At 44.7% G+C, this 26,686-nt stretch overlaps 1 protein-coding gene across 1 annotated transcript in view; it reads right to left on the bottom strand.

Annotated features, from left to right (window-relative positions):
- Positions 1–26,686, bottom strand: part of GREB1 (growth regulating estrogen receptor binding 1) — a 607,716-nt gene that overhangs the window by 366,522 nt on the left and 214,508 nt on the right. Inside the window, 1 exon segment of the mRNA XM_029595920.1 lies at positions 9,009–9,128. Within this exon segment, the coding sequence (XP_029451780.1) occupies positions 9,009–9,128 (120 nt within the window).

Raw genomic sequence — 26,686 nt, 5'->3', positions numbered from 1 at the left:
TTGATCCATGGTTCAACCACACCTTGAGTACTGTGTGCAGTTCTGGTTGCACAATACCAAAAAAAATACATTGCGTAAATAGAAATGGCGCACAGTAGGATGATAAAAATGATAAAGGGGATGGAACAGCTTCCCTGTGATGAGAGTCTATACAGGATAGGGCTCTTCAGCTTGGAAATGAGATGGCTGACAGAAAATATGATAGAAGTTTATAAAAGTGTATGTGGGGCAGAATGGGAAAATAGATAAGTAAATAAATAAATGGACAGATAGATAAATAAATAAATAGATAAATAAATAAATAAATAGATAGATAGATAGATAGATAGATAGATAGATAGATAGATAGATAAAGGACAGTTATTTACCCTTTTGAACAATACTAAAACAAGGGAATTCTCCATGAAATTAACATCCAGATTTAAAACAAATTGTACAAATTACTTTTTCATTCAGCGCACAATCAAGCCAAAGGCCATGGTCAAGGCAACTAACATACAGGCCAATACAGAATGGTGCGCTCGGCTGAGCGCACCATTAGCCCCCGTTTGGACACGCGTTTTTGACGCACTATTATTACCCCTACAGTAAGGGGTAATAGCGCGTGGAAAACGTGCAGCCAACCCCCCCCCCCCCCCCCGGAAACTAATAGCGCTCATCACATGCAAATGCATGTTGATGAGCCTATTAGGTATTCACCCGCAATACAGAAAGCAAATGTGCGACCAAGCCGCACATTTTACTTTCAGAAATTAACTCCTGCCAAAGGCCTTTTCTTCTGGGAATTTGTCCAAACCTCTTTTAAACCCTATCAGGCCCATACAGTAAAGTGCGCGGGAGAGCCAGTGCTCTGAGGCAGGAGTTAATTTCAGACGGCACCGGGCAAGTGTAGAGAAAGGCAGAAAAAACTGCATTTCTGTACACCCTCTGACTTAATATCATAGCGATATTAAGTCGGAGGCCCCAAAAATAAAAAAAATAAAAATCTGCCCGCGGCCCGCAGGTTGGAAAACGGACACTTAATTTTGCTGGCATCCGTTTTCCAAACCCATGGCTGTCAGCGGGTTCGACAACCGACGCCGGTAAAATTAAGTGTCGGCTGTCAGACCCGCTGACAGCCGCCACTTCCGCCAATAAGGAGGCGCTAGGGACGCGCTAGTGTCCCTAGCGCCTCCTTATTAGCGCGGGCCCTAATTTAAATAGTGAATTGTGCACCCAGGAGAGGTGCCTGGGCGCGCATTGTGAGAGCGGGTGCTTGCCTTGGAGCGCCGGCTCTCCCGCACACTTTACTGTATGGGCCTGATAGGGTTTAAAAGAAGTTTGGACAAATTCCAAGAAGAAAAGACCATAAAACATTATTAGCCACACAAACTAGAGAAAGCCATTGCTTTCCCTGGGAGTGAGTAATAAGAAATAGATCTACTTTTTGGGATCTGCTGGATACTTGTGACCTGGACTGGCCACTGTCAGAGACAGATTGCTGGGCTTGATGGACATGGGTCTGACCCAACGAGGCATTTCTTATGTTCATATATAGGTCCTATCTACTCAGTTTCTAATCTAATCTAATTTTGTTTTGGGACACATCTTTCTAGGGATAAAACCAGCACTCAACGCATATTACAATGCATAATGATAACATTCAATATATAACAAAATAAAACAATAAATGTAAAGAAGGTAATTTTCAAAGCCATTTCTGTGGATAAAAAACAGAGATTTCCATACAGAAATTGTTGATATAAAATTGCCCACCATTAGTCAGTTGTTCTATTTCATTTCAATTTGAGAAGTTTACAATACCAATCACAGTTGAGGAATCTCGGGGTAATTCTTGACCCAGAGCTTTCCTTGCACTAGCAGGTGAAGGAGTTACTAGAAATTCCTTTTACAAATTACAGATTTATTTATTTATTTATTTATTATTACAGATGTTAAACTGGTCATATCTTCCTAAACTGGGATTTATACTGTCACTGGTGCTTGCCAATTTCAGGTTGTGAATGGGCTCACTGATCTTCAGCCACTGAGTACGGCCAGTGAGGATGTCTTCCCTCAAAGAAACAGTTCCTTTCAAAAATAGAACTCTTCTGGCCTTCACAGTCTCTCGCAGCAGGATCATAAACTGGTGCTTGCCTATCTAGGGTTTAGAGTAGACTCACATGTCTTCAGTCCTCTGGACGAGAGCCCTCTCACCCCAAGAGAAAATCTGGCTCATCTATCTCTTTGTAACTTATAATGTGAAAGACCCTCTGACAGGGATTGCATAGTGAGGGATCTCTCCTGAAAGAAAACTCCTTTGGGCAAGGCCAGGAGGCTTGACCAGAGTGTGGAAAAAATACATCTTGGCTGCTCTCAGAAACTGAACCCCCAGATTATTAGTATGGCTGAGCTAAATAGCACTGAGACATCCAATCAGAGCCCCTAATGGGAGGGACTGAAGGGTATGGATGGCTCCTAAGAAAAAAGGTGTTAAGGACAGAGATAGTGGTATCTGGAGGCCAAACCATGAGGATCTGCCACACAGAAGTAGAAGGCATATGTATGAAGGAGGTCTTTGGGTCCTTTCCTTTGCAAAAGTATAGCCCCCGATAGCCATCCTACATGCATCAGTCTCCACTATAAATGGCTGCTGAGGACTAGAATACCAGGATTGGGGTTATGGTAAAAGCCTTCTTCAGGTGATCAAACACCAGTTACTGCTCATAGGTCCACTTACAAGAAGTTCTCTTATTAAGGACCGCCATTAGTGGAGATATCAATTTGGAGGAACCCAAGATAAAAGATCACTAAAAGTTCACAAACCCCATTAAGCATTGGATTGTCTTAACATTTTTCATGACAGGCCACTGGGTCACTTCCCTGCCTTACTGGAATCCATCTGTACACCTTCATGAGAAATTATGCACCCAGAAATTCCATCAGTCACTTGTCAAATTCACATTTCTTGAACCTGGCATACAATTTTTGTTTCCAGAGATGGTCCAGGACTTGACAGAACTGTTGATCATACTCTGCCGTATCTTTGGAAAATATCAAGATGTCATCCAAATATATCTCTAGGCTCTGATTCAGCATATCACAAAATATTTTGTTCACCAGATTTTGAAAAGTAGCAGGAGCATTTCTTAATCCAAACAGAATCACCAGGTATTCAAAATGACCACAGCATGTTTGAAACACTGTCTTCCACTCATCTCCTTCTCTGATCCAAACAAAATTATACACTCTCCTCAAACTGAGTTTAGAAAATATTTGGGCCACCTGGAAGGCATTCCAACAGTTCATTAATTAGAGGTAAGGGGTACCAGTTACTAATAGTTACAGCATTCAAGACCCAATAGTCAATGAGAAGCTGAAGTGAGCCATCATGCTTTGGCACAAAGAAGATAGATGCCCCTGCTAGTGAACTTGAACGTCAACTAAACCTTTTCTGCAGGTTCTGGCTCTGACAAAGGATAGATTCTTTCAAAGGGGATTTCTGCCCCTGGCTGCAAATCTGTGGGACAGTTATATAGTCTATGTGGGAAAAGAATATCAGCTCCTCACTTGTCAAACATATCCCTGTATGTTGCATATTTTCCAGCAGTTGTTCAATCGCACCCTCAAGTACAAAGAAAGCACAGATTGCCCGGATTCTGATTTTCAGAACCTATGTCCTGGGCCTCTTCAATAAGCATTAAAATCTGCTGGCAATATGTTGATGGAAACATATCCTGCTGCATCTTCCAATTAATATGTGGTTCCTATTGTTCCATATTCAGAAGACCTAGAACAACAGGCAAATGTGGTGCTCTGATGAGGTCAAAACAAAGAATCTCCTGATGATTATGTATCATGGTTAAAACAAGAGGTTCAGTCTCTGTAGTTACAGGCCATGATGATAAGGTGAGCCATTATACTTGATCATTATACTTGATCCTTTCTGTCAAATGAGGACCTGGTGCTGCTGAGCAAGCATGAGGTCCAAAAAACAAAGATGTTCCACTGTCAATCAGTGGACTGGAGTGGAGGTGCTATTATTTTTCCAGGGAAGTCTGACTGGAATAGTAACATGCAGAGATATGTCCCTGGAGCAGTGTTGATACTCGGAAGCCCAACTGTTCCCTCTAGGGGAGTCTGGGTTTTCCTGCTGGGGAAGACCCTGATTCTGAGGTCTACTGTGGCAAGAAATTCAAAAACATCCCGAGAACCCACAATAGAGGCATAAACCCTCTTGACAGCGCCATTTCCTTTCTTCCTCAGAAAGGCAGTGTTTCATACCATTAGCCAGCTATAATGGGTTCAGAAATGAGGTATTTGCCTTCCAGTCTGAATCACACGAACACAACTAAGAAAATAATCACACCTTACTCAGCTTATGTTTTACACCAGCATGAAGCCCTCAAAGGTTAGCAGTCTGCTGGTGATAGCCTCCTGTTCTCTCATGGTTTGTAACTCTCCTTCTTTCTCTTGGTTTCTCTCCCCCAATCATCATTTCATTATTGTGCATAAAGTGAGCAAAGCTTCTAGATTAGCTAGGGGTTCTAGCTGAGCAACTTCATCTTTGATGTTGGCTGCTAAACCCCACTAGAAGTGAATATGGAGGGCCAGTTCATTCCAGTTTAGATCATTCACTAACTAGTTAAACTCCATGGTGTACTTGGTGATATTATGCAAGTCCTGACAAAGACCCAAGATCTTACTTTCCACCAACTGAACATGATCTGGACCACCGAAGGCCTAGGAAAGGGCAAGCATGAACGATTCTATTCATCTCATTCTAGAAATGGTGTTACCCATGCCAGGGCCCTTTTTTGTGAGTAGGGTGATCATAAAACCCACCTTAAAGGATTCTGATGAACGCGGGTGCAAGCAAAACTATAACTTGCATTGATTCAGGAACCCCAGCAAATCACCCCCATTATAACCAAACTTTTTCAGAACTGGCAACTGGGGTTCTGGTAGCAGGGCTGGTTGGAATTGCTCACCTTGGCTAGAAGGAGGCCCCTGAAGGGACTCTACCTTCAACTGAAGAGCATGAAGCAGAGCCTGTAAGATCCTTTGAGCATGCAGGAGGCTGCTCCATTTTAGCCCAACCTCTGTTTTGGGCTGGTCCAAGCTGTCACGACCCACTCCACTGGAGACAGTGAGGAGGCATGGTGTCTAGGCAAAGACATTCCTGGAGAAGCTGAATGGCCCAGAGCTGCTGCCTTTTTCCAGAGACAGACACCACTCTCAGCTGGTTAAACCGTTGGGTGCAGGCAACTGCCAGGATTTCCCAGACAGAAGCAGGAACTAGGAAGGTCCAAAAGACCAGGACTGGATTAAGGATCAGAAGTGTAGCTGACAACCAGGACCAGAGCAGGAACCAGAAAGCTCAGGAAAATAGCCAAGCATAGGATATCACAGAACAACTCTGTATGGACTGTTGGCCCAGCAAAGGTGTGTCAGGCTAGAACTCCATATATACAGCTCTCTATCTGGGACACACCTAATCCTGCTCTAGTAGGGAGACTCCGGAGGCAGGTCTCTCGAACTTTGCTTCACTTAGTATTTTCTGCACAGTTTCTTGGAGATTCAAAGTCCTTTTAGCAACACTGCAGGATTCACTGGCCATAAACCACTAAGGCTGCAGGTTTGATCCCTGCTGCCCCTGACACTGTCTGGGCTATTACTGCCCCATTTCAGCACATCAGTAACCAGCTGAGTATGAGTGAGGAGTACCCCATCAGCCCCTATCTAGCCAGCACTCCTAATCCATCCAACCTGTTCCAGAGCCCAGCTAATTAATGTATGAAAGTGTGATAAGTATGAAAAAATAAGTGTGAAAGCTTACTGGGCAGACTGGATGGACCGTTTGGTCTTCTTCTGCCGTCATTTCTATGTTTCTATGTATTTTAATTTGCTTAACCCTGTACAAAGGCATATATGTCATGGGGTGCCGGACTGGGATTAAAATACACCCCCAAAGGTGTAGTATAGGACTGCAGGGTTGGACAAGGGCTGGTCTTCTCCCCCACAGGTTGAGCCCTTGGGTAATGGGGGTTAGCAGGGCTTGGCTCTGGCGGCAGAGCATCATGGCTGGTCATGGCTGGAAGCTGGGCTTGTCTTCTGTCTAGCTAGCCTCCTCCTCACATGTTAAGCCCTTTGGTTCTGGGAACCAGTAGGGCTTGGCTGGATAAGGTAGGACAAGCTGCACAAGGCAGGGCAGGCACAAGCCAGAACTGAGGACTGGATCGAAACAGACTGGATAAGACTGGACAGGATACTAAGCAAGGACGAGGACTGAATTCAGACACAGGCTTGGACAAGACACTAAGCAGGGACTGAGACTGGATATGGACACAGGCTTTGGCAGGATACTGAGTAGAGACTGGAACTGGATACATACTGGGGCAAGGCAAAGCAAGAGCAAGGTAGGGAATGGATACTAGGAACTGGACTGGGCAAGGCAAGACAAGACCAGATAAGGACATGTCTAGACAAGACAGACAAGGACTAGACAAGACAAGACAAAACAGAATAAAGAATAGTGAGACCCGAAGGCATCGACACTGATGGCTCGTAGCCACTAAGCATAAGGCCCGAAGGCCTATAGGCAAGGAGATGACTGAGTAAGCCAAAGAACAAGGTCTAAGGTAAGAGCAGGCCTGAAGGCCACAAGGTAAGGTAAGCCCTGAGTAGACCACAGAGCAAAGTATAAGGAGACAGAAGGCTGGAGGCCACAAGGCATGGAGCAAGATAAAAGCAGCCAGGTCAGAGAGCCAAGGGTGACTCCATAAAGAGGCATCATGGTTCTGGCAAGGCATGGTTAAATGGAGATAGAGCTTGAATGTGGTGCAAGCAGTGAGAAGGAGCTTGGCAAGGCTGGAGGTGAAGCTCACTGATTACTCCTGGTGGAGAGGAGTCTGCACCACAGGCTGAGTCAGGTGGCCAGTGAGGAGATGGCTTGGGTAGCTAGGAACAGAGCTCACTGGGAACCTCTGAAGTGCGGAGGTGTCACAGCAGACAGGATCAGGGCATGTTGAGGCTGCACAGCAGGCGACACCATAAGAGTATGCAGGAAAAAACACTTTAATGGATTGGATCCAAAGATCTGGCCTGATCCACCTTAAGCCTAAGACCACAGGGAATCTCCTAGCTGATGAGAAAGACTCAAAACTAAGGCACTATGGACAATCTTTTGAGGTTGCCTGTATGTCTCCTTTGCTATCCTCCCAAGTAGTATAGTAACATTCCTCTATCGAATGACACAAACCACAGCCTGGTGTACATGGGCTACTGATCAGCCCAAGTTCTGGAACAGAATAATAATGAAACTTCCCTCTTAAGCTTCCTCTTCTTCTCCACATCCAAAACTATGAGCATTTTCTCTATTGTGCTCCCAGCATTAGCCAGCCTAAGAAATTATAACTCAAATGGAGAGCCAAATTGTTTACCTGTGCAGAGCACTTATAACAAAAAAATGTCCATTTATTATTATGGACTTGAATCCTTTTCATATTTTAATACAAGAAGAAAACTTGACCAGTATTAAAAGCTGAATCTGTGCAAAATAATTGGCTCTTTTTGCTCCAGCATTATTCATCCTACTCCTTTGGGCTTCCATCTCAACTTGAATCAGCCTCTTCTGGGCTATAGTATCATGAGCTTCTATTCTCAATGCTATGTCTCGCCACCAGGAGATCCATATTCAAAAGCCATTTAGATGGATAACTTTTGAGTTATCCATCTAAATGTCAAATTTGGTATATTCAACCACTTATCTTGCTAAATTATAGCCAGATAAGTAGTTACCTGGCTATAATTTAGCCAGATAAAAAAGGGGCATTCCAGGAAAGGGATGAATTACCTGGCTAATTTTGCTGAACATCAGATATACCAGGATAGAATAGCTGGGTAACTTTAGGCCTGCTTCGGAGCTAGCCTAAAGTTATCAGGCCTTGGCTGGCTGGATAACTAGCTACTTACCCGAATATCTTCATAGATATCCAAGTAAGTAGCGCTGTCAAAGAAACAACCCCCCCCCCCCCCCCCACAAATTAAAAGGCCTGCGGCCAAATGTAGTATCTGGCCCTATTGGGCCTTGCACCCTCCACCTCCTAAACCCCCCAAAATAAGGATCAAATGTTGCGAGTCACTGGTGAAGCCTGCTCCACCTTCCCAGTAGCTGTAATAATTTTATATGGCAGAACGTGGCCCTCTCACTCACCCATCCATCTAAAGTGTCCCCATACTGAGGCAAACAGTCCAAGTCTTGGACCACCCCATCCTCCCATCCCCAGCAATACCAAAAAAATAATCTTGCTGGGTAGGAATGTTCTCACTCCTGGAGCTCCAGTGCTGCATCTATCAGGAGCATCGCTGGAAGTATAAACTATCCAAAGTTTATGCTCCCAGTGCTAGAAGCATAAACTACATTTAGCTGGATAACTTTAAGCAAGTATATTTAGCAGGACATTTCTCTGGCTGAGTATAGGGGACAAGTTATCCGGCTAACTTGTCCACTACCCAGCCTACTGAAAATGACCCTCTAAGTGTCACTGCTGAGCAACAGCTAAGACTCCCACAAGGAATGAAAATGCTGCTTCTGTGGAATCCTTAGAACTGGCCCGCCCAAGCAACAAAGGCCTGGCCCAGGAATTGAACTCAGGTCCTTTGCATGGCAGCGCACAGCAATTGTGGCTGAGTCACTGGGCCATCTCTGTAATTGGCATTTATAAAAAATGATGTCCTTGTTCTAATCGCACTGCTCAGAATCAAAATGAGTATTTTATCCTGCTTAATTAACGCACTATAAAAGAATTCCCACATTAAATTGTGTGTATGATCAGACAGGGTGAACCTACAGTTTATTTCCAGAGATGCCAGTATATGCAAAACACTGCAAGCCAATCTTCTCAAAAAGACAGTACAAAAGCCAGCCAGCTCCGTCTTTCCATGCATTTGAAAGGACAAATATTTCAGTCTTTTAATGATACTCACGTCCTCCAAAAATTGTATTTGAAGAATTAAGAAATTCTCACCATCGGTAGTGCAGCAGCCTTCAGGTGGAGGCTTCATCTGGTATGAGGTAGGAGGGCTGTTTGATTCTGAACCATCGTCTTCTTCTTCCTCCTCTTCTTCATTGTCTACTCTGCTGCTTACTGTAAAATAATTGCACATTCCAAACTTCAATGAGTGCTCTCAACATCTTATAGCCACCTTTAAGCTTTCAGTCATACTGCATACTAATAATATGAAAGTTATCATTTCTGCTTTTGTTTGACATATACTTGCTATACAAGTGTTTAATGTATCAGTGTACGGCAGAGCCATGCATGGCTAGTGTCACCCTGACAACACAGACAAATTCTGTTTTTTTCTTAGTAAAACTTTTCTTATGCAATAAGTTTTGTTATTGCATATTTTATGTTTTCTACTTGACTGAACCTAGTAGTAAGCTTCATATTGCTCTGACATCACATGTGATGATATCAAATTAGATCTGCAATGGGATTAATCTTAGAAGTAAAAGAGAACGGCTAAGAATGAACGTGAGCTATGATTAGGAATGATTTTAAACCTACCATTTGCTTGTCTTTTTTTTGTTGGGAGAAAAAGGGTCGGCAGTTTCTCCCTGCTCTTATGGGCTCCAACCCACTGGAAACCATAAGCCTTCATTTGTTACTATCCAGGGATAGCTCCCAACTCATCTAGCCCAGTCACTGCAATGACAGCCCTCAACCTGGGTCCATGCACCAGGGCTCCTTCCGGTAATCTGCAACCATTGGCACTAAATGAGCCACTCTGTGTTGCTACTGTGAGATAACTGGGGCTCCCTTGTCCTAGGGATTGTGAGCACTGGCTCAGCAACATCCCCAATCCTGGATGGCCTAAAAGTAAAACCCTGATCTTCCACATAACAATTCACAGAAATGCCATTGAGTCAGTCCCCCGTTTGCTTATTTCATTGTATCTCTATTTCACTTATCTACACTGAAACCTGGAGTCTGTATATTATGAACCTCCACTTCACCTGCAAAAATGTTCTAACTTTAGTAACTTCAAATTTGTTCTAGATGCTTGTCTAATAATAACTAAACACATATGCAAATGCCTTTGATAGCTATTTGTGTACATGATAGGATATAACTATTTTACTTAATTGTGTAATCCCTGGACTGAAGTCCTCTCCAGGATTCCAAAGGCACACAGTAAATCCTGAGACTATAAGCTATCTTCACTCCCCATACAGTCCATTAGCCTAGCTTCTCCAGGATTCCCCATGGAGAACATTCTCCCAGGCCCTGGGAATTGATTTTGCACAGGCTCTATGGCAAATATGTATTATAACTTGATGTTTTAATTTTATACATCACTTTGAGCAATTTATTGAAATCTGTAAAGTGACTAACAAATATTTTTAAATAAATAAAGAACATAAGAATTGCCATGCTGGGTCAGACTAAGATCCATCAAATCCAACATTCAGTCTCTGACAGTAGCCAATTCAGGTCACAAGTACCTGGCAAATAATGTGTCATGGTCTTTTCCTCCAGGAACGTGTTCAAACCTCTTTTAAAGCCAGCTATGCTAGCTGCCTTGATCATGTCCTCTGGCAACAGATTCGACAGCTTGATAGTGCACTGAGTGAAAAAGTGTATTCTACAATTTGTTTTAAATCTGCTGGTTTATAAGTTTCAAGGAATGTACCCACTTTTAGTATTATTTCAAAAGGTAAATAATCATTCTTTATTTTTCCGTTCCACCCCATTCATGATTTTATAAACTTCTATCAAGTTTCCTCTTAGCTGGCTCTCTTACAAGCTAAAGAGCTCTAGCATGCATCTCATTTTTGTCACCCTCCTCTGCATCTTTTCTAGTTTTGCTATGCCATTCTTGAGATGGGGGTGACCAGAACTGCACACAATACTCGAGGAACAGTCACACCATGACTCGACGCAAAGGGAATATGATATATATCCATTTTATTCTCCATTTTTGGATCATTCCTAACATTCTGTTTCCTTTTTAGACTGCCGTTAAGCGCTGAGTTGAGGATTTCAATGTACTGTAGCATTTCACAGTCTCCTTCTTAATTTTTGACAGGTGGCTGATAGTATATACCTACTGCTGTATTCTTACCCACCACACATGGAATTTCTATCTATAAGAATTTTGTTTCTTGCAGAAAATAATTTTGTTTTCTACAGGATTTTTATCATACTTGACTCTATGACATCTTTTACACATAGTGCCACCCCTCCTCCAATGTGATCTTCCCTATCATATTGATATGATTTATACTAAAGTATAATAGTATCCCATTGGTTATCCTCCTTTCACCATGTCTCTGAAATGCCTATAATTTCTATATCCTCTGTTAAGCTCACCACCCGCAGCAGCCCCGCAGTGCGGCCCTCTCATCTCTCTACACAAGCTTCAGGCTCCAGCTCCTCGTCACTGGCAACGGTGGGCCGCTGGTCCCAACCTCGGACTTCCACCAGCACCTCCGGCCCTGCTCCACTTCCCGGGACCTCCGGCCAGGATGCCTCCATCCATCGGGCCTCTCCGCGGGGTTCGCAGAGATGCCGCTGGCGGCGTCGCGCCCCTCCCTAGGCGCACGCGCGCGTGCACACACCAGTGTAACCTTTAAAGGGCCCGCAGCAGGAACCTGGCCGCGGACCCAGATGCTGACGTCAGTTCCCTCAGTGCTTAAATGCTCAGGACACACACTGAAGTGTTGCCTTTGCAACAGGTCTCCTTGGTCTCCTATTCCAGGTTTCCTCGTACTCATTGCTTCTCCATGAGCCTTGCTTCGTGTTCCTGTTTCTCCAAGTTCCTGATTCCTGTTCCATGTTCGTCTCGTCTGTGTGCTGATTGACTTCCTGGTTCTGACCATCGCTACGCCACTCCTTGCCTGCCTTCTCCAAGCCTGACCACTGCTACGCCTGACCTTGCCTGCCTTCTCCAAGCCTGACCACTGCTACGCCTGACCTTGCCTGCCTTCTCCGAGCCTGACCACTGCTACGCCTGACCTTGCCTGCCTTCTCTGAGCCTGACCACTGCTACGCCTGACCTTGCCTGCCTTCTCCGAGCCTGACCATCGCTATGTCTGACCATGTCTGCCTTCTCCGTGCCTTGACCATTGCTACGTCTGACCACGTCTGCCTTCTCCGTGCCTTGACCATTGCTACGAACGACTTCGCCTCAGACTTTCTTGAGTCCAGAGTTCCACGTTGCTTGCTACACCTTCCAAGTGCTGCCAGCTTCCATTCAAGCTTGACAGTGACGCCTCTGTCCCTATCCTCTGGACACGGACTATTAAGGCTTTGGCCTCCCTTTGCTCAGGCACCTTCAGTTCCTTCTTGTTCCTTGGTGCTTGAGTTCCTGATCCATATCCCGTCAAGGATAGGACCACGCCACCTGCTGGCTGCTGTCTCTGGGCTGAACCTGTACTTAACTTTGAGGCCCGCCTAAGTCCTGCCAGCCCCGGCACCCGAAGGCTCAACCTGAGGGGAACGTGGGCTGCTATAGGTGAAGCTTCAGTGGCCTCCAGCTTCAGCCCACTCTGCCTGCTGACAGTGGAGACCCGTAGGCCCTTGCTACGGGATGCATCAACCTCACCTCAGCCCAAGGATCCACCTCCTATGCAACATCCTCATATAATGCCATACATTCTAACTCATCAATCTTACTGTTCAGACGTCTGGCATTCACATACAGACATTTTAAAGTATGTTTTTATTGTACTTTTATTTCCCTTTGTATTCACAACCTCCTTGTTAGCAAATGAAAAAAGCAGTTTAGAGTCATTCTCATTTGGGTACTCTTTCTCTGTCAACATTAAACACAATCTCCACTGGGATATTCTAACTTCCCTATTTTGTAAGTATCTTTAAAACAGTAGTTCCCAACCCTGTCCTGGGGACTCCCCAGCCAGTCAGGTTTCAGGATATCCACAATGAATATGCATGAGAGAAAATTTGCATGTTATGGAGGCAATGCATGCAAATTTTCTCTCATGCATATTCATTGTAGATATCCTGAAACCCTGACTGACTGGGGAGTCCCCAGGACAGGGTTGGGAACCACTGCTTTAGAAGATACATCCTTCTGAACCCTGTGCTTCTGAGTGACTGTTGGCATTCCCCCAATGTCTAGTTTAAAAGCTACTCCATCTCCTTTTTAAACATTAGCAGCAGCAACCTGATTCCACTCTAGTTAAGGTGCAGCCCATCCCATTGGAATAGGCTCCCCCTTCCCCAGAATGCTTCCCAGTTCCTAATAAATCTTATGCCTTCTTTCCTGCACCATCATCTCATCTACATATTAAGATTCTGGAGCTCAGCCTACTTCTGGGGACCTGCATGTGGAACAGGGAACATTTCTCAGAATACAACCCTGAAGGTTCTAGATTTCAGTTTCCTTCTTAAGATCCTAAATTTAACCTCCAGAGCCTCCTTCCTGCACCATCCTATGTCATTGGTATCCACATGCACCACAACAGTCAAATCTTCCCCCACACATTCTAAAATCTTATCTAGGTGGCATGTGAGGTCCGCTAACTTTGCATCAGGCAGGCAAGTTACCTAGTGATCCTTATGCTCACCAGCCACTCAGCAACCTACATTCTTAATGACTGAATTACCCACTACAAAGGCAATCCTAACCCTTCCCTCCTGGGCACACAGCCCTGGAGACACATCTTCGGTGTGAGAAGATAAAGTATTACCTGGAGAGCAGGTCCTAGCTGCTGTTAAGGTTTGTGGGTATGTGGACCCTTGGCCTGAAATGAGAGTTGTTACCACTTGTGGGGAGGAGCCCCACACCGCCGGGAGGCGAGGTCAGGCACAGCAGGGAGCTCTGGGTAGACTGTGGAGAGGTCCTGAGGAGCCAGGAGGGATTCCCGCAGTAGATAGACAGGCTGGTGATAATACTTGGGCAGAGGCCCCCGAAGAGGAAGATGCTAGGCAGGTCTCAGAGTGGGAGGTGCGAGACTGGCTGTGCAGGAAGTACTCCAGAGAGGCAACTCCGAGGGGCGGAACTGCACAGCGAAGGAGATGCTGATGTAATGACGTAGGCCAACCGTGGTGCAGGGAAGCCCAAGTCAGGTCTCCGATGATGACGTGTGCTCAACCCCGAGGAGCAGGAAGCACCTACAGTCTCTGTATAGCACGGAAGCACTGCCCCAAGTAGCAGGGGAAGCACTAGCAGTCTCTCTATAGCACGAGGGCGCGACCCCGAGGAGCGGGAAAGCATGGACAGTCTCAGTATAACAGAGAAGCACTGCCCCGAGGAGCAGGAAAGCGCCGACAGTCTCTTGTACAGCATGTAGGCACGACCCCGAGGAACGGGGAAGCACTGAGGTAGAACTCCCAAGAGGTAAAGGTGTTCCATGGGGGAGCCCTGAGGAGCGCAGAGCCTTGCAGGGTAGGACTTCAGGAGGGCGCAGGGCCAGCCCGAGGAGCAGGGGAGGCCAGGAGACCAAATCCCCATGAAATGCACACACTGGCCCCTGAGGAACGGGTACCAGACTGTGTCTAAAGTCCAAGTAGTCCGATAGCATAGCCACAGGAACACTGAGGCAGGAGCTTGTAAAGACATACGGAACACGTTGCCAAGTCGGCTAGCTGAGGGCAAAGGTGAGGCTTAAATACCTTGATCTGATGATGTCATCAATCAGGGACACCCCCGAGGTTCCCACCGAAGAGGCTTCAAAGGAGGGCCCAGTGGTGCGCGCGTGCGCCTAGGAAGGCCCAGAGTCAACGTGGGTGGCGGTGGCATCTAGGCCGCCACAAGGAGGCCTGGGGAACACGGCGGTGGAGACTAGCCTGCGCCGCAAGCAGGCCTGGAGAGGGAAGGAGAACGGTGCAAGCTGTGAGTAGACGCGGTCGTAGCCGTCTGCGACTGACTGTCATAACAGCTGCAGGATCATTTCCTGCCACACCAAGGTGATGGACTCCTGTCTGGTGTCTTTGTTCTTCAAAAGAAGCAACTGCTTGATTGAAGTTGCTTCTTTGTCCCCGAAGGTCTCCCCCAGATCTGCCACTTTGATCTCCAGAGATCAACTCATTTTCTGAGAGCCAGGAGCTCTTTGCACTGGGTGCATACATTCAACTTCTCACCAACAGGTAGATAATCATACATGTGGCACTATGTGCAAAAGACTGGATAGCCCCCAAATCACTGCTGGACTTCTGTGTCTGCAGCTTAATTTTATTCAGTTGCTAAAGTTTTAAAAACTGATTAAGGAGTAGGTATGTCTCTCAATTTAACAGTTTTTAAATTGACTAGGGTTTTGAAATTATGTATTTGTTGTCTTTTAAATCTAAAGTGTTTAAATTGGTAACTAGGTGACTTATGTTAGCTTGTGAATGACCAGCAACAACACTAAACTTAGTCAATCATTAAAATGAAGGATATCTGTATGTTATTCTAAGTCACTAATTGACTCATGTTTTGAAGATTTTCCTCCAAACTGGAGGAGGGTGGTAATCTATATAATAAAAAAGTGACTAGGGTGAGTGGGAGGGAGATAGAGAGGGGCATGGCTGGGAATCAAGGTAGTGACTCAGGAATCAGTAAGATCACCATTTCAGATCAAGTAATTGATCTTTGCAAACTCACAATTTAAAGCTTACAAATACTAACCTTTACTAACTTAGAAAATCAATCCAGTCTACTTTCCTTAAACACACAATTCTTTATACTTGCAAATAAATACTAATTTTTACTAACTCACAAAATTAATCCAAAGTCTATTTATTATCCCTAAGCATTCACAATTCTTTATACTTCCAAATACTTACTTACTTTTACGTTCTCTCAAAATTAATAAAAAGTATATTATTCTTCACACAGTCCTTAACACTTGCAAACAATAATATCCTTAAAATTTAATACATTATACACAGCCAGTAATAGCTTAACCCTTTACGAAATTTTTTTTTTTAAAGATTTAAGTTTTCTTTCCCAGCAAATCCAATTTACCACTAGCAGATGAAGGGTCTGCAGTCAGCAGTCCCTCTGGACTCACAAAGAACCTCCTAGTACTGAATTTTTATTTTCCCAAGCAGTTAGTAAAACCAACAATCTCAGGATACAAACCATCAACCTTAAGTCTTAGAGGTAGAGATTTTTATCACCAAGCTACTGAACCTATAGTAATAATCACGCTGGACTCCAAGATAAGATTCTAACACAACTTTACTGATAGGTGATTTTAAGAATGAACATAGTTCCATTTACAAGACTAGTCTTCATACAGTTAACAACTTAACCATTACCGAGGGTAAATCTGTATCTCTGGAGTATCTTACTCAATGTATATTCCCAGTTAGATTCCAACCCATGTTAGAGCAGCTGGAAGCTTCCTCCTTATGGTGGCTACTCTGGTGGGGTGATGGATCAAATACAATTCCCCATGTACAATATCTCTGATAAGATGTCTTGGTATTCAAGTTTCATGATCCTCTGGATTCTCTCTCAGTCCTTGATGTACCTGTGGGGTACTCGTCCAACTCCTTCTCCCGAACATTCTTTGGATATCTTGAATGATTCTACTCTTCTCCTTTACTCCTCAAGTCTTCACTGTCCCAGGCAACTGGTTGGTTGTCTTATTCTCCTCTCAGACCATGGGTACCCTGATTCTCTTGGGTGGAGAGCTCAGAAAAATCCATAAAAGAATGAAGGGTAGATAAAACATCCCTCAAAAGAACTTAACAAAAATGAGCAAAGCAAGTTCTTAATCAAAAAGGGAAGAAGAACATCTTTACTACTCTTGCTAAACCCAAGCCTTAACCCAAAGAATATAAGGCAAGAAAATAGGCACAGGAACAGCACCACCCTCAGCCCTGCCTCCTGAAAAGCTTAACTAAAAATCCACACATTCTCTAGATATTTTTCCGTTTTATAAAAGCAGGAAGCAGCAAAGCCGCCCACATGGGGAAACTGGAAACCACTTGGTTTTCTTCTCCTTTACTTATACTGATGGTACAGTCTTCAAAGTAGAGATGCAGTAGAACTCTTTACACTTGTGTTCCTTTTCATAAGTTCTATGTATCCTTCTTACCACCAAGTTCCAAATAAAAAGATAGTTTTGTCTTTCCTGGTCAATCAATTTAAACAAAGATCTAGATACAGATATGCATACATGCATATATTTCTCTTGTGCAGTACAGGCCCAGGTGGCAGGTTACATGTGAACCTGATACCACACATGCTGGCACCAAGTTCACGTTTCCAGTATGATCAAATATGGATCTATGCTAGAGTCTCTGACCCAGGCATCCTGGATCAAGGATCCCAGGTCTAGGGCTCTCCGGCAGGAGTTGCTGGTTCTAGAACTCCCAAACCAGGAATCTTATAATCTGGACACCCAGCCCTAGGAACCTTTTAACCAACACCTTAGGCCTAGAAGAACCGGAATACCCATAGGCTATAAATGTTAATGAGTCAATGAGCTGAACAAATATGAAGTGTGGGCATATACCTGAGGTCGGAACATTCAGACTCAGGATTCCTGTACACTAAAGTCTAGTGGTCTTTATTATTTATGCTATTAGCAATTTATCATGTTTTATTCTATGAAAAAGTACCTGATATTGATTCAGAGTGGCACATGGATGAACAGTTTATTTAAATAGTTGATATTATTAGTCATATTTAAAGAATGAACACCCAGTGGTATTATTAAAGAATATTGTAGGAGATCACAAATTTAACCTCTGTAAAATTGAACTGAATGTGGTAAAACTCAAAACCTATAACATACAAATGAAACTCAAGCCAAACAAAACAAGGAATGTGCACGTCTGTGTCATATTTATATGAAAAACAGCAAGAACAAGTAAGCAGAGTTGCTTACTTGTAATAGGTGTTCTCATAGGACAGAGGGATGTTAGTCCTCACATTTAGGGTGACATCATTGGATGGAGCCTGGCACAGAAAACGTATGTCAAAGTTTCTGGAACTTTGACTGTGCATACTGAGCATGCCTAGCATGCCCTTTAACATGCATCCATGCAGGGTCCCTTTTCAGTCTCATAACATAGAATTATGATTAAAATTAAAACAAATAATAGGAGAAACCCAACTCCACGGGGTGGCGAGCAGGTTTTGTGAGGACTATCACTCTGCTGTCCTAGGAGAACACCTATTATAGATAAGCAACTCTGCTTTCCTCTGCAGGATGGTAGTCCTCACACATGGGTGGATCCCTAGCTACAGGCTGTTCCCCAACACAAAACAGAACCAGCAAGCACCAACCAGGTACCAATGGACAAACAAGTACAGTACCTTTGGTAACAGAGGGGGAGACAGCCTAAACACAAACAATGGGCCCTAGGCAGGGAGAGTTGAGTTCTACACCTCAAAGAGATTCCGAAGGACCTCAAAGAGATGCGAACCTCAAAGAGATTCGGACCTCAAAGAGATGCAAACCTCAAAGAGATTCCGAAGGTCCTCAAAGAGATGCAAACGTGTGGAGAGAACTCCACGTTGTAACCTTGCAGACCACTTCCATAAGAAATGCCTGCATGTGGGCTAATGACGTTGCCTTGGCTCTAACAGAATGAGCCTTGACATGACCCCCAAGATGCAGTCCTGCCTGAGAATAACAGAAGGAGATGCAGTCTGCTAGCCAACTGGATAGTATCTGTTTGCCAACGGCAACTTCCAACCTATTACTGTCAACAGAAATAAAAAGTTGGGTGGACTGTCTATGGGCTTCTGTCTACTCCAGATAGAAGGCTAAGGCTCTCTTGCAATCCAAACTGTGCAGTGCTCATTCGCCTTGGTGTGTGAATGGGGCCTAGGAAAGAAATGTTGGCATGATGTTTGACTGGTTATGATGGAAATACATCACCACCTTAGGCAGGAACTTAGGCTGCATATGCAAGACCACCCTATCATGATAAAATTTGGTATATGGTGCGTAAGTCACTAAGGCCTGGATCTCGCTGACCCTGTGCTGAAGTGACTGCCACCAAAAATATAACCTTTCAAGTCAGGTACTTTAGGTCACAGGTGCGCAGAGACTCAAAAGGAGCTTTCATCAGCTGAGCTAGCACCTCATTCAGGTCCCAAGACACAGCGGGAAGCCTTAGGGGAGGCTTTAATTGAAGCAGACCACACATAAAGCATACAACTATCGGTTGTTCAGAGATGGACACACCATTTACACCTCGTTGGTATGCACCAATTGCACTGAGATGAATTCTAACATAGTTGGTCTTCAAGTCAGCCTCCAATAGGAGTAAGAGGTCATCAAGCAGTTTTTGCGTGGGGCAGGAGAATGGATCTAGGGCCTTCTGCTCACACCAAAAAAAAAACCTCCTCCACTTCAGTCCATAGGACTTCCTAGTGGAAGGCTTTCTGAAGCCACTAGGACCCGAGACACATTCTCAGAAAGATTGAGCAGCTGCTGATGGCTACCCAGAGGTGGAGAGTCAGAAATCAACCGTAAGATGGAGAAAAACGGATGAAAATGGAACTACCATACAGTGGGGGCACCGACCGTGAAGGAGGACCTGAAGAGAATTGGACAGCAACTCGAAAAAATCGAGGAAAAAATCGATCAAAAGTGAAGCACCACGAACTGCGAGGCAACTGCACTGTGGAAAAGAAGAGACTGAAGGGGAATCTCGCATGGACGCACGGATAGTGGCAGGCTGGGCATTCTCTGTTTGTTGGCCAAAGTTTGTGGATTTCCTGTAAACCAGACCTGTGTGCAGCCCTTGCTGAAAAAATCGACACTAGTTTTCATTCGCCAATATGCACAAAGTAATGGTTAAAACTACAGAAGGGAGAGGCTATTAATTCTTTTCTCTTTCTACAGCAGCACAACTCCAAGAATTAAGGATCTTTTCATGCTTCTGCCTCCACGCTGTAAATGCAATGCTTTGAATGCTTTCGTTCCCTAAAGATAATCCTAAAAAGGGGTCCAGGTGAAGCACTATTCTAGAGCGCACTAACAAAAAAATGTTTCATTCATCATACACATACCAACATAAATAACCAATATGGTGAAAAAAAAAATCCCACTTACTAAGCCTTTTCTCCCAACCTGTGCCTATGGGAAAAATGCTTGGTAAATGAGGACCTAAAATGGCTGTTTTTAATAAGAAATCACTAATATCATACCAGATAGTCTAACATCTTGCAGTGATATAGTATGTTCCTAAAATGGATTTTGAATGGTAATTAAGAATGGGATGACGTAAGCTGTATACAAATTCTTTACTTAATACATTTTCAAATGTACCATTGAATAACTCTGACCTTGAATACTTCTAGATATCCTGCAATCAACTCTAACTTGCTATTTCAATCTCACAGAGTTTGGTTTGTTTTTTTTAAAGGCAGTGTTTATTTACAGTTGCTCCTACTGGACTGTGCTCATGTTTCAGCAGATGATACCAATTTAGTTTTCTATCTTTGGTGCCTTAAGGGGATTTTTCTCATCGTTTTGTTTCTCCTTTGTTTTCTTGTGGTTTCTTCTTTGTTTTCCTCTTGTCTGGATTTTACTTCTCAATTGTCTTTCATTTTTACTTCCCTCCTTCTCTCTTTCCAAGAAAGGAAAGAGCAAGGGAGAGAGGCATTGTGAAGAGAGCAATAAAGGTAAAACAAGAGGACAGAGGCAGAAGGGAACAGGGGTGAAGGAAAAACACAGATGAGAGAGAAAGAGGGGACAGCAAGGGAAGAGAGAGAGAGAGAGAGGGGGCATAGGGAAAGAGATAAGGAAGAGCAAGGGGAGAGAGGAGTCTCAGAGAAAGAGAGAGAGAGGACAAGGAGACTAGAGAGGAGGAAGTGTAAAGGGAGAGTGAGGGGCGAGTGAGCGGAGAGTAAGAGAGGAGACAGAGGAAGAAAAGAGTTGGAGACAAAGGGAAGGAGAACATAGAAACAGACCAGAAGAGCCATCCAGTCTGCCCATTTACATCTCTTATCCTACTACCCACACACCATCATAGATCGTAAAAATATAAAATATGACATACTTAGTCAGATCAAGGGTCCATCAAGCCCAGCATCCTGTCTTCAACAGTGGCCAATTCAAGTCACAAGTACTGGGCAGAACCCCAAAAAGTAGATGCATTCCTTACTGCTCGCTCCCAGGGATAAGCACTGGCTTTCCCAAATCCACCTGGCTAATGATGGCCTTTGACCTTGAGCAAGTCACTCCATCCTCCATTGCTTCAGGTACAAAAACGCAGATTGTGAGCCCTCTGGGGACACAGAAATATCTACAGGACCTGAATGTAATCTGCTCTGAAGTGGCTGAAAGGTGGAAAATAAATCTTAATTAATTAAACCTTGTTATGCTAGTTGTTTTGACCACAACCCCCCCCCCCCCACCGACAACAAATTCAACAGCTAATTAATTGTGCATTAAGTGAAAAAATATTTTCTACAATTTGTTTTAAATCTGCTGTTAGTTTCAAGGATTGATCTCTAGCCTTAGTACAATTTGAAAAGGTAAATAACTGTTCCCTGTTTACCTGTTCCACTCCACTCATGACTTAATAAACCTCTATCATAGCCCATCTCAGTCACCTCTTCTCCAAGCTGAAGAGCCCTATACTGCTGAGCCTTTCATCATGAGGGAGCTGTTCCATCTCCTTTATCATTTTTGCTGACCTTCTCTGTATCTTTTTTAGTTCAGAATAATCTTTTTTGAGATGAGGTGACCAGGACTGCACACAGTATTCAACGGCTCAATACAAAGGCAATATGATATTCTTTGTTTTGTTTTCCATTCCTTTTTGAATCATTCATAATATCCAATTTGCTTTATGACCACTGCCACGTACAAGCTGAGAATTCATATATTGCCCATATTGAAGTGGAATCTCCTCATATACAACCTAGCATTGTGTACCTATAATTTGGATTTTTTTTTCTTCTTTGTGCATCACTTTGTACTTGTCCACGTTAAATTTTATCTGCCATTTAGATGCCCAATCCCACAGCCTCACAAGTTCCTTCTGCAGCTCCTCATAATTCACTCATATTTTAACTGCTTTGAATAATTTTGTCTCATCTGCAAATTTGATCACCTCCCTCACTGCTCCCTTTGCCAGATTATTTATGATCCTTGGGGTACTCCACTATTTATCTTTATCCATTTGTAAAACAGACCATTTAGTCCTACTCTCTATTTCATTGTCTTTTAACCAGACACCAAGCCACATTAAGACATCACCTCCTACCCCATGACTTTTTAATTTAATTTAATTTAATTCCCTTGTTCAGGTCCTTGGTGAGGCCTCACCTGGAGTACTATATTCAGTTCTGGAGACCGTATCTCCAAAGGGACAGAGACAGGATGGAGGTGGTCCAGAAAAGGGTGACCAAAATGATGGGTGGTCTCCATCGAATGCCTTATGAGGGGAGGTTGAAGAACCTGAATAGGTAAAGGAGCAGCAGAGGTGGTATGATACAGACCTTCAAATACTTGGAAGGTTTTAATGATCCATGGTCAACAACAGACCTTTTCCATAGAAAACAATTTAGTAGAACTAGGGGTCATAATTTGAAACTCCAGGGAGGAAGACTTAGAACCAATGTCAGAAAATATTTATTCACAGAGAGGGTGGTGGATACCTGGAATGACCTTCTGGAGGAAGGATTTCAAAGGGGCATGGGATAAACACTATGGATCACTAAAGGCTAGAGGGTTTCAAAGGGGCATGGGATAAACACTATGGATCACTAAAGGCTAGAGGGTTTCAAAGGGGCATGGGATAAACACTATGGATCACTAAAGGCTAGAGGGTTTCAAAGGGGCATGGGATAAACACTATGGATCACTAAAGGCTAGAGGGTTTCAAAGGGGCATGGGATAAACACTATGGGGCGGATTTTCAGAGCCCTGCTCGCGTAAATCCGCCCAAAACCGGGCGGATTTACGCGAGCAGGGCCCTGCGCGCCGGGAAGCCTATTTTACATAGGCCTCCCGGCGCGCGCAGAGCCCCGGGACTCGCGTACGTCCCGGGGTTCTCGGAGGGGGGCGTGTCGGGGGGCGGGGCCGGAGCGCGCGGCGTTGCGGGGGCGTGTCGGCAGCGTTTTGGGGGCGGGTACGGGGCGTGGCTACGGCCCGGGGGCGTGGCCGCGCCCTCCGTACCCGCCCCCAGGTCGCGGCCCGGCGCGCAGCAGGCCCGCTGGCGCGCGGGGATTTACGTCTCCCTCCGGGAGGCGTAAATCCCCCGACAAAGGTAAGGGGGGGGTGTAGACAGGGCCGGGTGGGTGGGTTAGGTAGGGGAAGGGAGGGTAAGGTGAGGGGAGGGCAAAGGAAAGTTCCCTCCGAGGCCGCTCCGATTTCGGAGCGGCCTTGGAGGGAACGGGGGGAGGCAGCGCGGCTCGGCGCGCGCAGGCTATACAAAATCGATAGCCTTGCGCGCGCCGATCCAGGATTTTAGTGGATACGCGCGGCTCCGCGCGTATCTACTAAAATCCAGCGTACTTTTGCTTGAGTCTGATGCGCAAGCAAAAGTAGGCTGATCGCGCTTCTTTTAAAATCTACCCCTATGGATCACTAAAGGCTAGAGGGTTTCAAAGGGGCATGGGATAAACACTATGGATCACTAAAGGCTAGAGGATGGGGGTAACCTGCATGGAGCAGCAGTTGCTACCCTTAACATAATCATGGGGGTGACCTGCACGGAGCGGCAGTTACTACCCTTAAGAGAAAAATGGAGTAACCTGCACGAAGCGGCATTTACTGTCATGGGAAGCTTGCTGGGCAGACTGGATGGACCATTTGCTCTTTTTCTGCTGTCGTTACTATGTTTCTATGTTACTATGAGAAGTCTCTCAAGAGGGACTTTAACAAATGTCTTTTGAAAATAAGAACATCAGAACATGCCATACTGGGTCAGACCAAAGGACCATCAAGCCCAGCATCCTGTTTCCAACAGTGGCCAATCCAGGCCATAAGAACCTGGCAAGTACCCAAAAACTAAGTCTATTCCATGCTACTATTGCTAGTACCGTAATAATAGTGGCTATTTTCTAAGCCAACTTAATTAATAGCAGGTAATGGACTTCTCCTCCAACAACTTATCCAATCCTTTCTTAGGAGAAGGAGCATGAGTAGGAAACTGTAGAATTTTAGAAAGCTGGTCTTTGACCTGTTTGTGCTTTTTCCAAGGCCAAGAACAGATGTCATACAATTTGCTTACTATATTCTCTCTCTTGGTTGTTTAAAAAGGAGAAGATTCCCACCCTGTGGATTTAAGTCCCACTGGACTTCTCTATATCCCCTCTCTTGGTTCTTTCACTATGGATGTGCAGCAGGGACGGATTCGTCCCATTCAGTATTCATATTCGTCGGGACCCAAATCCGTTGCATCCGTTCTCGGGGGACCCCGATCTGTTCATTAGTTACATATGTATTCGTTTCCCCCAAAACACCCCAACCCAACCCTTTAAATTTAATTAACTACAACCCCCACCCTCCTGACCCCCCCAAGACTTATATGCCATATTCATTTGGCGAACCCCCACGAATACAATGTATCACTAATGAATAAACCCCCATCCTCCTGACCCCCCCCAAGACTTGCCAAAAGTCCCTGGTGGTCCAGCGGGAGTCCTGGAGCGATCTCCTGCACTCAGGTTGTCGGCTGCCGGTATTCAAGATGGCGCCAATAGCCTTTGCCCTTACTATGTCACAGGGGCTACCGGTCCGATTAGTCGGCCCCTATCACATGGTAGGAGCAACTACCATTTGACAGGGGCCAACCATGTGACAGGGGCCATTTTGAATACCGGCAGCCGACAGCCCGAGTGCAGGAGATTGCTCCAGGACCCCCGCTGGACCACCAGGGACTTTTGGCAAGTCTTGGGGGGGGTCAGGAGGATGGGGGTTTATTCATTAGTGATACATTGTATTCATGGGGGTTCGCCATACGAATATGGCATATATGTTGCAGATTGCCAATACGTTGCAAACGAATGCACACCCCTATCTTTCACTATATTGGTATATAGTGTCTCCTATTGGGGTTCAGGAGTGACTCTGCCCTGTGGGTTCAAGTCTCTGCTGGAGTGCAAATTGTATCACAAGGATTTAGCTACCTTCAGTCATGTTTCTCAGTTGGTGTATAGAGAAAATTCTGCCGGTGTGCAGAAGCCAATCTGTCTGGAACAAATTTGTATTGGCGTAGCTGTAAGGCTTAATAGGATTGCAATTGGTTAAAGAATCATTGGTACATGATTCAAATACTTACTTTCTTGATTGTCTTTACTTAATCCTACAGCACGTCTTTCTGTTGCTGAAGACAGGGCTTTTCATAATTATTCCTTTGCAGTTGGAAAAAATGAGAAACCTAAAATCCATTTCAGATTTTCCAACTAGCTCCTGGCTCTCAATATTTCTACCTATCTCTGAAAATTCATTGACATACAGCCAAACTCCATTCCCCCTTAAAGTGAAAACACTGTATTCTATGTATGTATTAAATCTTTATTCTTTGGTGATATTCTTTTTGATGGCCATAATACGTGATAAGGAATTCATCTATTTTTGCCAGAATTTATGATAACTTTAAATCTTGGAAAATGCACGAGTGAGCCAATTTTGTCATCTGGAGTTCATCATTATATTAGGAGTCAGAAAGTTTGTTACTGAATTGACAAGAATAGGATCAGATGGGATACTATTGTTAGGAAAATTATTTGCATGTTTGCTCTAAGAAGGGTTTTGCTCTGTGGTGTGATATCTTGAGGTGTGGATTTATGAAACTGAAAGGAAAAACAGGAAACAATATTCTTTGTTAGTGTATTTTCTGGCTTGCTGTGCTAAGTTAAGCTGATAATGGGAACGTTTCTACACAGAATGGGCAGCTTTTGCTTGTTTTAAGGAATGTTATTGTTAATATGTATTAGGGGTGTGCATTCGTTTGCAACGTATTGGCAATCTGCAACGTATAGGGCCATATTCGTTGTATTCGTGGTGAAGCGAAACGTATTGCGATTCCCATGAATACAACAAATCTTCACCGAATTATTTGGCCATCTAAAGGAGTGAATTTAAACAAAACCCCCACCCTCCTGACCCCCCAAGACTTGCCAAAACTCCCTGGTGGTCCAGCGGGGGTCCGGGAGCCATCTACTGCACTCACGCCGTTGGCTGCCGGTATTCAAAATGGTGCCAATAGCCCCTTTGACATAGTAAGGGCAAAGACTATCGGCGCCATTTTGATTACTGGCAGCCGATGGCCCGAGTGCAGGAGATCGCTCCCGGACCCCTGCTGGACCACCAGGGACTTTTGGCAAGTCTTGGGGGACCCTCCTGACCCCCACAAGGCTTGCCAAAAGTCCCTGGTGGTCCAGCGGGGATCCTGGAGCCATTTCCTGCACTCGGGCCGTCAGCTGCCAGTATTCAAAATGGCGCAGATAGCCTTTGCCCTTACTATGTCACAGGGGCTACCAGTGCCATTGGTCGACCCCTGTCACATGGTAAGAGCACAAGATGGCACCGGCTGTCCATTGCTCCTACTATGTGACAGGGGCCGAACAATAGCAACGGTAGCCCCTGTGACATAGTAAGGGCAAAGGCTATCTGTGCCATTTTGAATACCGGCAGCCGACGGCATGAGTGTAGTAGATGGCTCCCGGACCCCCGCTGGACCACCAGGGAGTTTTGGTAAGTCTTGGGGGGGTCAGGAGGGTAGGGGGTTGTAGTAAATTAAATTTTAGCTGGGAAACAAATAAGAAT

The sequence above is a fragment of the Rhinatrema bivittatum genome, chromosome 3 (genome assembly GCF_901001135.1).
Source record: "Rhinatrema bivittatum chromosome 3, aRhiBiv1.1, whole genome shotgun sequence".
Taxonomy (NCBI): domain Eukaryota; kingdom Metazoa; phylum Chordata; class Amphibia; order Gymnophiona; family Rhinatrematidae; genus Rhinatrema; species Rhinatrema bivittatum.
The sequence above is the reverse complement of the archived record's forward strand: the minus strand, read 5'-3'. Positions and strand labels throughout refer to the sequence as shown.